This window comes from Globicephala melas, chromosome 15 (genome assembly GCF_963455315.2).
Source record: "Globicephala melas chromosome 15, mGloMel1.2, whole genome shotgun sequence".
NCBI lineage: Eukaryota > Metazoa > Chordata > Mammalia > Artiodactyla > Delphinidae > Globicephala > Globicephala melas.
The window spans coordinates 39,358,147-39,373,977 of record NC_083328.1 but is presented as its reverse complement, the minus strand read 5'-3'; the positions used below and the strand labels follow the sequence as shown (position 1 = coordinate 39,373,977).

The 15,831-nt window shown below is 44.0% G+C and overlaps 1 protein-coding gene across 12 annotated transcripts in view; it reads left to right on the top strand.

The window, feature by feature from the left end:
• The window catches only part of DZANK1 (double zinc ribbon and ankyrin repeat domains 1), a 74,648-nt gene that overhangs the window by 2,962 nt on the left and 55,855 nt on the right, over positions 1-15,831 (top strand). For all 12 annotated transcript variants that reach the window (XR_009559153.2, XM_030872441.2, XM_060285516.1 and 9 more), the window contains exons 3-6: positions 2,752-2,905; positions 9,544-9,658; positions 11,059-11,155; positions 12,145-12,263. Coding sequence is in view for 11 of the 12 variants with exons in the window: in XM_030872441.2 (XP_030728301.1) it covers positions 2,752-2,905; positions 9,544-9,658; positions 11,059-11,155; positions 12,145-12,263 (485 nt within the window). In the remaining variant the exon portion in view is untranslated. The remainder of the gene's footprint in view (positions 1-2,751; positions 2,906-9,543; positions 9,659-11,058; positions 11,156-12,144; positions 12,264-15,831) is intronic.

The window sequence follows — 15,831 nt, the reverse complement described above, 5'->3', positions numbered from 1 at the left end:
GTCTGTCACATGGTAATGCCAAAAGAAATCTTAGCTATTTCTGCAGAAATAAAGCAGTGAATGCATTTCCTGTTAATGCCAGGAATACACACACACACACACACATACACATATACATATATAATTAACATAAGGAGAAGGAAAAGTTTTATAGATAGAACATATGAACAAATACTTGTTTAAAACAGACTCTGACTTGCAGCCACATGGATGGACCTAGAGATTATCATATTACATGAAGTAAGTCAGACAGAGAAAGACAAATATCATATGATATCACTTATATGTGGAATCTAAAAAAAGTGATACAGATGAACTTATTTACAAAACAGAAATAGACACACAGACATAGAAAACAAACTTATGGTTACCAAAGGGGATAGCAGGAGCGGGGGAGATAAATTAGGAGTTTGGGATTAACATATACATACTACTATATATAAAATACATAAACAAGAAGGAACTTCTGTATAGCACAGGGAACTATACTCAATATCTTGTAATAGTCTATAATGGAAATGAATCTGAAAAAGAAACAAACAGTATACATATGTATAACTGAATCACTTTGCTGTATATGTGAAACTAATACAACATCGTAAATAAATTATACTTCGATTTAAAAAAACAGACTCTGAGACTCCAGTTATGTATTTTAATAACTAATGTGCATACAACTATTTATCTGTATCGATGGTGTGACCCCTGGGCTTCCTAGACTAAGAGTTCCAACTAAGAATATATTACGTTATACTGTATCTCCCTTTATCTTAAAAGCCAATATTATTTTCAAAAATTCTCAAACCAAAATACAAGTCTTAGTATATGTGCCCATAACCCTCAGGAGAAGTTGGGTGATTATTGACAAATGATGACAGGATATCCAAATTCTCTAATATTGAAAATGTCTAATAAATAAAAGATTCTACAATTCAATGACAAAAATAATAATAACCCAATAGTAAAATGGACAAAGGATGTGAAAGAACACTTTATAGGAAAGGAAATACAAATATCTTTTAAACATATGAGAATATGCTTCTACTCACCCCTTCACCAGCTTGCTGAGCAGACCTTTTCCCCTGCTTTTTTTTACTCCCTTGCATTTAATCACCACTTAACAGATTATATGTAATTTTTTGTTTGTTTACTGCTTGTGTGTTTTTCCCAAAACGGAAGCTCTATGACAGCGGGGACTTTGGTCGTTGGTGTATCCCCAGTGTCTGGAACAGTGTCTGGCATGTAATAGGTACTTGGTAAATATTTGTTGAATGAATGAGTGAATCTTACTCAAAATGTAAGAAATGTGAGTTAAAACTATGAGATACTTTTTTTTAACCTAGGAAAATATAAAAGAAATATTGGCAAAAATAAAAGAAAAAATGGTCACACACAATATGGCTGAGATTGTGGGTAAACACGCACTTCTGTGCCTTGCTGATAGCAATGTGAATTGTTTCACTGTCTGTGGAGGGAAGTTTGGCACCGTTAACCAAAATTACAAGTGCCCGTAGCTTTTGACTCAACAGTACGAGTTCTACACATTTTACAGATGCACTTATAAAAAGAACTCTTTATAGGGTTATTCATTACAATGCTTGTAATAGCAAAAGAAAAAGAAAAAGAAAGAAAGAAAAGGAAAGAAGACAGTTTAGATGTTCATCTGTAGGGATTGGCTGTTTGCCAGTGATTCATCCATAGAAAGACAGAATACAGTACAGCCGTAATGAAGAATGGGGATGCTTTTAGGTACCAATATAGGGCAATATCCAAGACAGATTGTTAAATGAAAAGAGAAATGTGTAGAACAGGGTATGATAAGCCACCATTTGTATATAAGGAGAGGGGGGAGCGCTTCTCTGGTGGCGCAGTGGTTGAGAGTCCGCCTGCCGATGCAGGGGACGCGGGTTCGTGCCCCGGTCCGGGAGGATCCCACATGCCGCGGAGCGGCTGGGCCCGTGAGCCATGGCCGCTGGGCCTGCGCGTCCGGAGCCTGTGCTCCACGGCAGGAGAGGCCACAGCAGTGAGAGGCCCGCGTACAGCAAAAAAAAAAAAAAAAAAGGGAGGGGGGAAAACTATGTACATATATGCTTGTATGGATGTAAACTATTTTTGGAAGGATAGCTGATATTATTGGTTGCCTTTGGGCAACTTATGTCAGGGGTGGGAGGGAGAGTTTTCATTGTATATCCTTTTCTGACCTTTTGAATCTTGGATCATATGTATTTTTTACCTTTACAAATGTTCTAAGAAATGTAGGAATCATTTACCTAGTCCAAATAAAATATAACAAAAGCATTTCTTAAGCAATGCTCCAAGAATGAAAAATTAGCTTCTGCTTTCTAAGTAGGCATTGCAGTTTTAAAATTCACCCCTGCTTGATTTGTATCATTGCTCTATTGGGGAGGCAAAATACCATAGTGGTTCAAGAGCATGGCCTATGGATCCAACCTCCCATAAGTCAAACCACAACTCTGCTGTTATTTAACAAGTTTCTTAACGTCTCTGGGACTCAGTTTCCTCATCTGTAATGTGGGTATAAAATAGGACCTATCATAAGGTTGTACTGATAAAATTAGCTAATTCATGTAAAGCACAGTGCGTGGCACAAAGAACTCAATTATGGTTAGTTATTGTTATTCATTTCTACAGTACATTAAAAAAAACTCATTAAATAACTGACCCATAGGTGTTATTCAGGGACTTGCTACTTTAATGTTAATTCCAGATATCCTCTTTTGGGTTTTTCAGACACCCCAGATGTCAACATATATTATACCCTGGATGGCAGCAAACCTGAATTCCTAAAGAAAATTGGTTATGGTGAAAACACTACGTTGAAGTATATGAAGCCTATTACTCTGCCTGATGGAAAAATACAAGTTAAAGCTATCGCAGTGTCTAAGTAAGTTAAGAGCATAATGATTAAGATAATTTGTATTTATTATGTTTTAATTTTATTAATTTCAATGAGAATCAGTTCTGGATTAGAAGTACGCTAAAGAAAAAGTTATCTTAATTTCAGCACATATCTGTAACTTTTTTGTTTTGTTTGTCCTCTGTTGAGTTATACTGTAAAGTACACAAATCGTAAGGGTACAGCTCAGTGAAGGCTATGTATATTAATACTGTTTTTAGTTTGAAATCCACATTGGGATTTTGGGAAGGAAGAGCCTTTTCAGGGTTTGGGACCTCCAAAGAGATTCGCCTGGCTCTGAGGAGAATTGTTTTTAGTGAATGGTTCTTTTATTTCCCAGGACGTGCCTATGACCACTGTGGTTCTCTCTCTGATTTTGTATTCACTTTATTGGCCTTCAAAGCTACTGTCATTTCAGTTTGTTAAACATTAGCTACTTCACTCTTTTCTTTGTCCTTTCTTTCCTAGTCAATGATTTTTTTTTTCATTTTCAAATATAGAAACACCACTTAATTTGGTAAACTTCACTGTGGGTTGTAGAGAAGAAAACCCTCAAATGCTTTGCAGATTTGTGTGTCTGTGATAGAAGAATTATTTTGTTCAGCAAGACAGGTTTGGCCACATTTTTGGAAGACTTTTAAGCCCCAAACCAATACCTGGCTGGCCCAGTTAATTTAAACGAGACTACAGGCTCCCCCTGCTGGCTGAACTACTGCGTGGCTTTTTGACAAGAGCTACAAGTTCTACACCAAAGATGATTGCTTAGGCATTAAAAAAATTTTTTTTAATAATAAAATAAAAATAAAACCAAACAAAACAACCTCCTTACACATTATTATTCTTTACTAAAGATTGGAATCTGTGTCTTTTCCCACTTGCCAAACCATTTCTATTGAAACAAATCATCTCAATTGTTAAAAATGAATAAGCTAATTACTCTGGTGCCCAATGCTGCAAAGCAGCCCCTTTTTTTTTTTTTTTGTGGTACGCGGGCCTCTCACTGTTGTGGCCTCACCCATTGCGGAGCACAGGCTCCGGACGCGCAGGCTCAGTGGCCATGGCTCATGGGCCCAGCTGCTCCACGGCATGTGGGATCTTCCGGGACCGGGGCACGAACACGTGTCCCCCGCATCGGCAGGCAGACTCTCAACCACTGCGCCACCTGGGAAGCCCCAAGGCAGGCCCCTTTATAAGCTGCAGGTGGTCATAAAGTGAAGTAGTAGTTAATGACTATGTAGTTCAAAGGAGTTAATAAAGCTTCCAAAAGAGTCTGAAAAATAAGGGCATTGTTAATGCCTCTCACCATCTTGCTCTGTGCCCACTACGTGTCTGCTCTGAAAAACTGTTAGTATTTCAGATGCACTCAGCTTAGGGAAAGTATCTATGCAAAACATTTTTGAGTTTTCAAGGCAGAAAATTAGTGCTTCTATCCATTTGCGATAAAATAGTTCTTGAAAGGAAATGAATAAGAGCTTTGCCATACATGTGCTTTCATGTCCCCATATGTATGTCTATGACTTTCACATCAGAGAATGGTCTGGTAAGGAACACAGGTGGGCAGGAGGGGCCAGGGACTCGGGAACATCTCAGCAAAGGGAGAGGGTTTCAGGTTTGATGGTCTGTGTGTTGATGGTCTAATCCAGGGTCTGCAAACTTTCTGACATCTGCCTTGATTCTTTAAAATCCTCCTTTGTGGTCAAGAGCTTCCTGTCTCTGATATCATCATTTTGTAGTGTTCTGGCAATGAACTTGCATGGTTCTCCTTTTTCTGTCAATGACCTTATATGGTGGCCAAGAAAAATCAAGCCTGGCTGAGGTAAAAGCTGCTTCAACTGAAGGTAGGTAACCGGGGGAGTCAGAGTCCCCTGAGAACAACCATTTTTCTTCAGCAGAACCAAGAGGGACTTCCCCATTTGGCAGCAATAATTAATAAAGTAAAGGTATCCGCAGGTTACCAGGGCATCCCACAGGCATCCATCTACCGCCCCTGGACCTAAAACCTTGCGTTTGCGTGGATGACAGATCCAGCTGCCATCTCCAGAGGCAGCGACAAAGGCAAGAAGACGCTGCTCGGAGTGTGGGAAAGAGGATGGAGTTTGTTGACCTGCAGATCTGGATTTTAATCCCAGTTCTGTTGCCTCCTCTTCGTGTGACCTTGGCTTAAGTTATGTGGCCTTTGGCATCTCAGTTTCTTCCTTTGTCACATGAGGTTAACAGGACGCCCTTGGAAGCCACTGTGAAGGGCAGAGGTGATACACTTGGGATCAGGCAGGTGGCAGCTGTAGTGACTGTCTTTCAAATTCTTAACGAAGGGCTAACAGATTGCTGTCATGTGACCCACCTCAAAAGTCAGCCTCCTATTTGAAAAGTTCATGCCTGGGTGAATAAGCGGTTTCCATTCAACCCCTTCATGTTCCTAAACCAGAGGTTCCCAGTTGGGCATAATTTTGCTCCAAGGGGTCATTTAGCAACGTGGGGAAACATTTTGGTCGTCACGCTGGAAACGGGAGTGTGTTAGTGGCATCTGGTGGGTGGAGGCCAAAGATGCCGCTGAGCATTTTACAGTGCACAGGACAGCCCCACAGCAGCGATTACCCAGCCCCAAATATCAATAATTTCCAATAGGTTGAGAAAACCTGGCCTGGACAAGTTGCAGAATTCTTCCAGATCCAGTTTTTTTCACTCCCTTGCAATCATTCAAGTAATTATGGTGCTTTATGGAGAGGATAATAATCTTTACAGGGATAGAGCTATGAGTACTTTTTTTTTTACCTTATATTGGTATTTCTAAAGATACATATTTATGGCATCTGATTCCAATCCTAGCAAAAATGTATGTGTGTTCAAATGAGATTTGGGCTCTGAGTAGAATTCCTAGCTCCAATCCCAAACCTAAGCCTTTTTTGGATTACCATCAGAAAATCCTTCCACCTAGCAGGCAGTCTGAGCTGGTTTCTGGGTGACAAGGTCTATGGGTAGGAGCCCTGGCTGGGTCCCCAAGGAAAGGGCTAGCTAGGGTGGGGAGACAACCTAGACCTTAAAAGGGGTAGAGCAAGTGGGTGGGAACCAGGCTTCTGCTCAGAGTAATGGGGCTGGTATGTGCACATTCAGGAAGCCTGGGCATTCGCCAGGATTTGAATGGTCCCTGGATGGAAATGTTTGTGAGGTCTAGGAAGTGTGTAACTAGGAGGACAGCTGTATCTCAGATGACAGACCGTGGGCCAAAGATGAGCATTCAGATGAGATGGATGTTGAGGTGAATGAGTTAAGCAGGCATTTCATCTAAAAGACTGTCTCTATCTGCATCCACATATCCGCATCTGTAAATTTCGTTTTGTTATTAAATACAAAACAAAACATGCTTCCCCAAAGTTTAGCCACCCATAAGTCACTCCAACCAGTGAACATGCAAGTACCCACTGATCATGTTATTTCTTAAATATTGTCACTCACTGATAGGTAGTGGCCGTTTAGATCAATTGTGTATTTCTGAGAATTTTTTTCTCCTTCTAAAAATGTGGCTTACAACCTCTGCATTGCTTAGGGTTAAACATTTCTCAACTATTTTGGAACTGATGTATATTCATTTCTGAATGTTTACTTAAAGAATTTAAAGCATTTTGGGACACATATTTACTTGAAGCTTCAAGAATTTTAAGAAATATAAAAAACCGACATGTAAGAAATCTGAGAAATTGCAAAAGAAATGTTAATGAAATAGATAAAATAAATCAAAGGCCAATATGAAAATCAATGAGCAAAGCAGACAAAGAAACACCAAAGAGAGAAGACAGCTGGCGATGTAAACAGTATTAAGTTCCTGGGCCAATCAAACAGAACCACCTGTGTTCCAGCTGTGAGCTTTCAGTGCAAATTAGTGGGAGAGAGAGTTAAACATATCAAACAAATACACCAGAGTGTGGTCACCATGATGCGGCAGGGGCTGCTGGTTCTTCCCAATGTCTGTGTTTCTCTTCTTCAAGAATCATAGAGCCCATGATTTTTAGCCAGACATGTGTTTCCTAGAAGAAAGATATTTCCCAGTCCTCCTTGAAGCTAGCTGGAGCCATGTCACCAGGTGTGGCCAGTGGATGCATGTGGACGTGATATGGCAACTTCTGGATTGTACCCTAAAGGAAGAGGTGGGCTGTGGTTCCTGCTGGCTGGAATGTGGCTGTGGTGGGCAGCCACGTTGGGTCAGAGGACACCTGCAATGTCCTAGATGTGGTGGAGCAACACGGTGGAAACTTGACCCCAGACCCTGACACCGTGGCTCCTCTGCACAGCTCTGGGTGGATTACAGCCCGTTGCTGCCCTCTTGTTTAAGCCACTGTTGTTTCAGTTCTGTGTTACAACAGCCAAGCCTGCATCCTAATACACTAGGGACACATCTCAAGCAAATACCTACAGAGAACATATTCAAGAGTACAGGTGATCAAAAAAGGCCGACGATATCAAGTGTTGGTGAGTGTGTGGAGAAACCGGAACTCTCAGATGATGCCGGTGGGAATGTAAGATGGAACAACCAAAAAGTTAAACCCACTGACCATATGACCCAGCAATTCTGCTCCTGCGTATCTATCCACACATGTGGCTAGACCGGGCCTTGTTCTTATTATGATTGCAAGAGGCCCTTAGCAATAATCATCAGGAAGATTTGAAAGAGATGAGGTTTATTACTTACAAGTCCTGGAAATTATGTGGCACACAGCGAGGTCACAGGTAGAGAGAGAGAGAGAGACAGAGGGAGAGACAGGGATGGTGGGAGGGAGTGAGGAAGGGAGAAATCACAGGCCAGAGGTTCTGCTTTTATTGGGGTTGAGGGAGGGGGCTAGGGTTCCACGGGCTCACTCTTTATTGGTGAATTTTAAACGTAAGAGTGAGAATTTAAAGCAGGAAGAGAAAAAACAAGCAACCCAATTGGTCAGTCATTGAAACCAACCAAGATCTCTAAGATAAAGGAGCCTCCGTGGGGGGAGGTGGCCTGGATCTTTATCTAGTCCTGTGGTCGGCAGCGTGTCTACTCAAGATCGCCGCCTTTGAACTGGATGCCTCAGCAAGCGAAGCTTAAGTCAGGCACTTGTTTGTTACAAACAAGAGAAAATCCAACCTCCAGGGCTTATACTACAAAGACTTATATGTGAGTGCTCATAGCAGCATTATTTATAACAATCCAAACGTTGGAAAAAATCCAAATGACCGTCCACTTGGCAATGGAAAAACAAACTATGGTACATCCATAAAATGGAATACTACTCAAGAATAAAGATGAATAACTATTGATACATGCAACAACATGGGTGAACCTCAAAAAAAAAAAAAAAAAGGATGAATGAAAGCAGCCAGATATGTAAGACTATATTTGTATGATGACATTTATTTTGAATTTCTAGAAAAGGCAAAACTATGGAGACGGGAAGCAGATCAGTGGTTGCCTGGAGTAGGAGGTGGAAGCAAGGAAGGACGACAAACAGGCTCAAGGGACTCTTTCAGTGATGGAGCGTTCTAAAACTGGACTGCGGTGGGGGTTGCACGATTGTGTAAATTTAGGAAATATCATCAAATTATATACTTAGAACAGGTGAATTTTATGTGATGTACATTATACCTCAATAAAACTGTTTTAAAAACCAAAAAGTATAGATGAGCTTCTGGTTCTGAGTTGAAATCACAGCCAGAGTTCCGTTCTGGGCCCTCTGCATTGCTTTCTCAGTGGACTCCTGCTGCGTCCGAGAGGAGCAAGATTCATTGTGAAATATTATGAATAAATTGAGAACTTGCTGGTATTTGAGGAATAACAGTTAAAATCTCCCAGGGCAGCATATATAGTGCTACCCACAACTGGGGTACGGAAAATCCCCATGACTCATATGGAATGAATGATACATAGGTAACCCCATTCTTTGTTTTAGAATAGGTTGAGACTTAACGTATGACATCTTTATGGTGAGTGCGATAGATGGTCCCCCAGACTGGCCCCCCATGAACCACGCCTCCCAGGGCAGCCCCTCCGCTTGGACCTGGGCTGGCCATGTGACTTACTTTTGACCAAGGTAACGTACCAGACATGATGCTAAGGCCAGACCACAAGAAGTGTTGCAGTGTCTGCTCTGGTCTCTCGGAACATAAATGCTGGGGGAAGCCAGCCACCGTGTAGGGAGTCTGACCTCCCTGACACTTCCGTACTGTGAGGAAGCCAAGTTCACCACTTGCAGAGGGAGATGGACAGAGAGGGAAGGAGAGAGCTGAATGGCCAGCCCAGGCCAGACTTGGAACACGAGGGGAGAGATCATTTTGGACCTCCGGCTGAGTCGGTCTTTGAATCGACTCTGGCTGACACGTGACTGTAGCCACACTAGAGATGGCAACCGGGAGATGGCAAACCCACAGCTTTGTGTTTTAAGACATTATGTTTTGGGGCGGTTTGTTACATAGCAAGAGATAACCCGAATAAGAATAAGGTAGGGAAAGATTATAGAAGCTGTATTTTGGTTTCTCCAAATTTAAAATACAGTAAATTTAGTCTCTAGACTAAGGGGCTTTATAGAGTCATCTTAATTGCTAGGCACCTTGTCTTTGAATCTTTGTGTAACACGCAGACCTTTTCTGTTCCGAATAATGTTCAGAGACTGCAGACAGAGTGCCATGGTAACAAAGGTGTTTCAGGTGGACTATGTACTGCCAGATACAGTCCCTTCAGAAGACGATGTGGAAAATGTTCTCAGAGACCCTCCAGAGCAGGTACGTAATGACGCTCTAAGGCATCCGGATCCTCACCGCATCCTCAGCTCCCATTCTCAGTGGTCGCATCTTCCCCTTCCTTTACCACCGCAGTCATTCTGCCCATTTTCAGGTCCTTATAGTTGGGGTCAGTATCAACCATTGCAAAGTATCTTTGCTGATTTCCCACCCTTTGGCCAGTCCCTCCTCCACCCTGCCCACTGGAGACTCCTAGCAGGCATCCTTGTCTCCTGTGTCCTTACCTGTCGAAGGAAGCAGGACCCTTTAGCCTGGCATCCTAAGAAGCAGTTTCTGTCCTCAGTCATTCTTTGCCTTGTGACTCCCCTGTCCATATTCCAGCCAAACTAAACTGGGCATCGGTGCTCCGTCTCTGCTCCCCTAGCACCAGCTCTTCTCCTTTTATAAAATGCTTTGATGCTGTGAACACTTTGCTCCCTGTCTGTCTCCCCCATGCACTGTAGGCTCCCAGGTGTCAGAGAGCATGTCTGCCATACTCAGCATCTTGCACGGGGGCAGGTAGGAGAGGGCAGAGGGTGTATATTTGTTGACTAGATGCATCAGACTAGTAGAAACCCTCAGTGGGCATGGCCTTCAATTATGTTGAAACCTTCATTGCCAAATAGCTGCAAAGCCTCATCCTTTGGAGAATGAACTAGACCTGTCTTGAAAGGATGTTTGGGTTCTGGGCATCAGTGAGACAGATACCAGGGTCAGAGGATGCGCCAGCCCACGGCAAGGCAACCAACCAAAAAGTCTCAGTCATGGAGGTCTCGCTGGGGGTGACGGGAAGCTTTTTGGGAGTCCCTTCAGTCTAATGATTGACCAGAGGCCAGAGAGGAGGCTGTGGGAGCAGAGCAGTGGATACAGGTGTCATGTGGGGCCCCCGTGTGGTCAGGGGTCTACACTGGGCAGGGGCTGAACCCATGTGTAGCAGCAGGTGCTCAGGCTTCAACCAAGCACGAGGGACTGAGCCCAAGGAGAAGGAAGTCCAGAGAGAAGCGTGTTTATGTTTCAGGGCCGTGTGTGGGCAGGTAGTGGACAGAAGTACTGTGTTAGCCTGACCCCAACCTGTCTTTGCCCCCTGGGTCTGGTGGTCCCTCTGTTACTACTCTGACTCCCATGATGGTGACATCCTGCCTGTATATGCTGCCACCTGCTTCCGGTCTTGGCCACTCAAACTGGTGGGGCTTCCCAAGCAGACAAGCTGCCCACCAAGCAGCCCAGGTTCAAAGCTGTGTGTTTCCAGGGAAAGGTGAGACAGAGGTCACTTTGTGAAAACGACTGTAAGCCCTTTCCAGTGAGAAGTGCAGGCTATGTCACTGTCTCTACCATGGAACTTTTAATTTTCATATCTAAATGGGCAGAATCAAGGGATTGATGTGCAATCTCTTCCCTCCTAGGAACTGAAAAATGGATTGGTTGAATCAAAAGGGAGGAAGAAATATAAGAATGTTGAAAATAAACTGGGTTGGAATGTTAACCTTGGAAAGTTTCCAGGTATGACGTGACAGGACGAAGATAAGCTTTAATATTCTAAACCACCAAACAGGTTCAGTGCTTGTGTTCTTGTCTGCAGAAGGGTTGGATAAGAAACACTGGAACAATAAAGTAAGCTGTAATTTGACTTTTCATGCTGTCCTAGCCAACAGCTTAAGACCATGAGGGATAGTGCAGCTGTCCAGCAGAGTCAGATTTATCGATTCATTGCAACGTGGGAGACCACACACCAGAGGAACCATGGGATCTCATCAACCAAAGCACAGATAACAGTTGTAGGGGGAAGGGTGGAGTTAGGATGAAATTTAAATGAAAGAAGAGTTTTGATAGGCTCAAGCGAAGCAGGGCTCGGTGTGAAATGGTCCCGAGGTATACCTCATGAGGTATGAGGTATGGACCCGGGAAGGGGACCGGGGTTCTGTTACCTTGGAACCAACAAAGATAAATGTGGAATGTGTTCAGAAACCTTTCTCTGAAGCTCTGCACCAGGGTGGAAATTGAAGCTGCCTCTCTATGTCAAAGTGACTTGGGTTCTCCAGGCAAGAGTTGGATGTTTCATTCTTACTGATAAGATTTCAAATAGCAAAATTTCTGATAATCTGATTTTAGGGAACAAGGTTTCTTGGCAAGTAAGAAACAGTAGTCGCTCAAAGTGGGGGCTGTTACGACATGTTACAGCTGCAGTGTGTCCTTGGGACACATGATGTTTCCTGCTAACCTTGCAACTGGATTTATCCATTTTCCCGGCCTGGTGTGGAATGTTGCGGAATGTCGCAGGGCAGGTTTTAGTTTTCTCAGTCTGGGCTAATTCTTTTCTTTATTGCTATTAATTTAACTGAGTGGGAGCTTCTTTGTATAATTCTACTTTAGAGAAAAAATGTGACAACAGTGGTCCCTTATTAAAAGGTTCCTAACTATGAAGACACAGTTGCATGAATGCATATATAATTATAGATATTCACAGAATGATGTTTTTGATATAATCGTAGACGTGGGTGAAAGAACTGACCCTAAAACTTTGAAAGATCTTCGGTTCTCAGAAAGCCCACGGGAAACCCCAGCTTTCCGTGAAGAATCAGGCTCTCGACCAGCCACCCAGCAGCCCCAGGTAACTTCTAAAGACAATCTTTAGGGTACTAAATGCCTACTGTGGTTTTTTTGTTTTTTTTTTTAATGAATGAATTAGTTTATTTTTGGCTGCGTTGGGTCTTTGTTGCTGCGCGCGGGCTTTCTCTAGTTGTGGCGAGCAGGGGCTACTCTTCATTGCGGTGCCTGGTTTTCTCATTGCAGTGGCTTCTCTTGTTGCAGAGCACAGGCTCAGTAGTTGTGGTGCATGGGCTTAGTTGCTCCGCGGCATGTGGGATCTTCCCGGACCAGGGCTCGAACCCATGTCCCCTGCATTGGCAGGCGGGTTCTTAACCACTGCGCCACCAGGGAAGCCCCCCCCTACTGTGTTTTTAATGCTTCCCATGAAATACTTTAAGGAAGTATCCCTGCCTTGTCACCACATGCCAGGCACTGTTCCAAAGCTGGGAATACCTGGTTGAACAAGAAAGGCCCCTGTACTCATGGAGCTCACATTTTATCGGGGGTGGGGGCAGGCAGATAATAAACATGTGAATAATCGCACAAAAAATTAAGAATAGTGATGTGTCATGAAAAAGATAGAGCTGGATAATGGGATGGAGCAGTGGTTCTCCAAGTGTGGTCCCCAGACTGATACCGTCAGCATCATGTGGGAGCTCATCAGAAATGCAGACCCCTCAGGCCCCACCCCAGACCTACGGAGTCAGGGCCTCTGGGGGTGGGCCTGATCATCTGTTTTAATTGGCCCTTCTTCTGAGATACACTCAAATTTGAGAACCCCTGGGACAGAGAGTGCACATGGAGGAAGAACAGTGTTCTAATTCAAGGGGATAAGAGAGGCCCCCCCCCCCGGAAAGGTGACATTTTAATGGAATCTTCAAGATGAACAGAAGCCAGCCCTGCAAAGGTCTTGGCAGAGTAACGTCAAGTTCATTAAAGTGAGGGATCACAGGGAGGCGGTGAGGATGGAGCGTGGGGAGCGGGGTGGGAGGTGGGGTGCGGGGGGCCAGCAGGGCTGCAGCTCAGAACACTGTGCTGCTCCCACGTGGCTGCCCCTCAGAGTCGCCTGAGGTCCTTCAAACCACAGCCTCAGAAATTCTGCCTTCATTGGTCTGGTGTCAGATTTGGGCATGGTTTTATCTTTTTAAAATTCACCCATAAGTGATTCTAATTGGCAGGCTTGGGTGGGAATCCCAGATACTAGGATGAGTCCCATTGTGAGAAGTTCGGATTTTCTTCTGATTGTAAAGGGAACCCATTTGGAGGGTAAGGCACAATCTCATTGACATTTACAAGTTTTCTCTAGGGCCACGGTGTGGAGAGTAGGCTGTACAGGCATGAGAGGAATATTGCTTATGAGGCTTTTTGCTCCACGTGAGAGGTGATGGCAGCTTGTGCCCAGGTTGTGGAAGTGCTGAGACAGGAGGCGGCGTTCTGAAGGTCGGGCTGGAGGGTTTGGCTGCGGGATCAGGCAGATGGGATCAGGGAAAGGGAGGAGCCAAGGATGGCTCTCAGGGTTCTGGCCTGAGCGTCTGCAGATGATGGTACCATTAGCATCTGGAGATGATGGTACCATTTGTTGGGATGAGGAAGACCAGGGAGGAGCAGGTGCTTGGGACGCATCAGACATCCAAGTGGAGGTGTTAAGTAGACTGTTGGATATGCAGGTTCAAACTCAGGGGAAGGGTCAGGACTGGAGATATATATTTAGAAATGTTCAATATCTATTGTAGACGGTATTTAAAGCTTGGGGCTAAGTGAGATCACCTGCCGGGGTGCACAGAAAGTGAAGAGAAGATGGCACAGACAAAATTCTTGACTTAGAGGTTGAACAGAGGAGGAAGAGCCTAAGAAGTAAGAAGAAAGTAAAAAAAAAAAAATGTGGTGCCGTAGAAGCCAAGAAAAGAAAGGGTTTCAAGGAGAAGGCAGTGGCCATCTATGCGAATGTGACTGCGCATTCGAATTGGGCAAAGATGGGGACTTGCGCTTCGGATCTGACAAGATAGACGTGGTTTACAACCTCAGTAAAAGCCACGTTAATACGTTCTTACTGTGTGACTCAAGAAAGATGCCCTTATACTAGTTGTCTTCTACAACTACTATAGCACTTTGATTTTTCAGTGTTTATAAGATTCCATTTAGACTTTTGGCATCTGAGGGCACCCCAGGACACTTTGCTCTCTTCCTCCAATTCTGAGCACCAGGTAGAGCCTTCCTGGAGTCACATTTTCTATCCAACCACAACCGCTTCTTGTGTGCCCATGATTCAAGGCTGCTCACATTAATCATCAAGTATAAGGGAGGTCAGAAGCATGAGTCCCAAACCTGGCTGCCCATCACAGCCACCTGGGGGGAATTTTAAGTATGTATACAGATTGCCAGCTCCCTGCTCTTGCAGTGCTCCTAGGTAGTCTAAGTCCATAAGCCTGAGACGGAGGCTGTGGATGACTGATGGTCAACCCAATCTGAGAACCACCAGCCTGGAAGACCAATTATCCTGATCCCGAGGTCCACCTCCTTCCTTCCTTTCCAGTCTCCAGTGCTGCGGTATAACTCAGCCTGACCTCCTGGGTTCTTTCATCTGCCCACCCACTGTATTTTCTGGAGGACCCCAAAGCCCAGGCCAGAGGACTACAGACTTAGTAAGGCCTGCCTGTAAACCCCACTAAACAAAAGGATAGCCATGCCTGCAATAGAAGATTGCCCTTCCCAGTCTTCTGGGAAGAATGCTGACCTGGTTTCCAAATGGACTACTGAGCAGACACGACTCCTACGAGCAGTGCTTGCCACTGTACCCAAAGAAGAATACCGCTTTTGAGATGAAACAACATCATGCTGAAGAATGAATGGTATATGACAAAACATATTCATAACTATTTTCAGAAAAACAGTCTATGTGTCCATAATTATCTGTAATGTGTCTAGAAAGAATTACTTCCTTTGTGCATGAGTATTTGGATTTCCTTGCCCACCTACTAATTTAAGAGTTGTTTCCAAGGAAAAGATAGAATAAAGATCCCAAGATTCAGATTTCCCAAAAAATAGGAACATGGGGACACATTTGGGGAATTTGACTAGAGTTCCAAGGACAAAGGAGACCAAAAAAGGACCACAAAACTTTTATCTTCCGCTCTTTTTCTTCATATGGTAAGAGATTCTTCTCAATATTCTAGCTCAGTCCTAACTGAAGCTTACTTCAGCAAACATCAGCGTTAAGGATGCTGGTGGTTGTTGCAACAGGTCAATCACCAGGGAGACAGGTGTCTCTGAGCCGAGCCTCTGGCTGGGGGACACCAGGGGGCGCCATCAGGGGTGAGGTCACCATCGGGGCGAGGCAGCCAAGTAGCCGTGCGTTACAGCCTGGGCAGAAGGTAGATGACAGCTGACGCCTGGCTTTAGTGTCAGGGCCCAGAGCTGTGGGTTCTCTGGAACCCATACGTGGAGTGAAAGTCCAGCTGGCCACTGACGAGAAGGCCAGCAGGCTCAGCGCTGCCACATCTGAGGAATTTGCAAGAGAAACCCACACCTGCACCTTTCTGTGTTATAACAGAATTTAAAATTTTAACAATCAAATTAAATTTTTTAAAGAC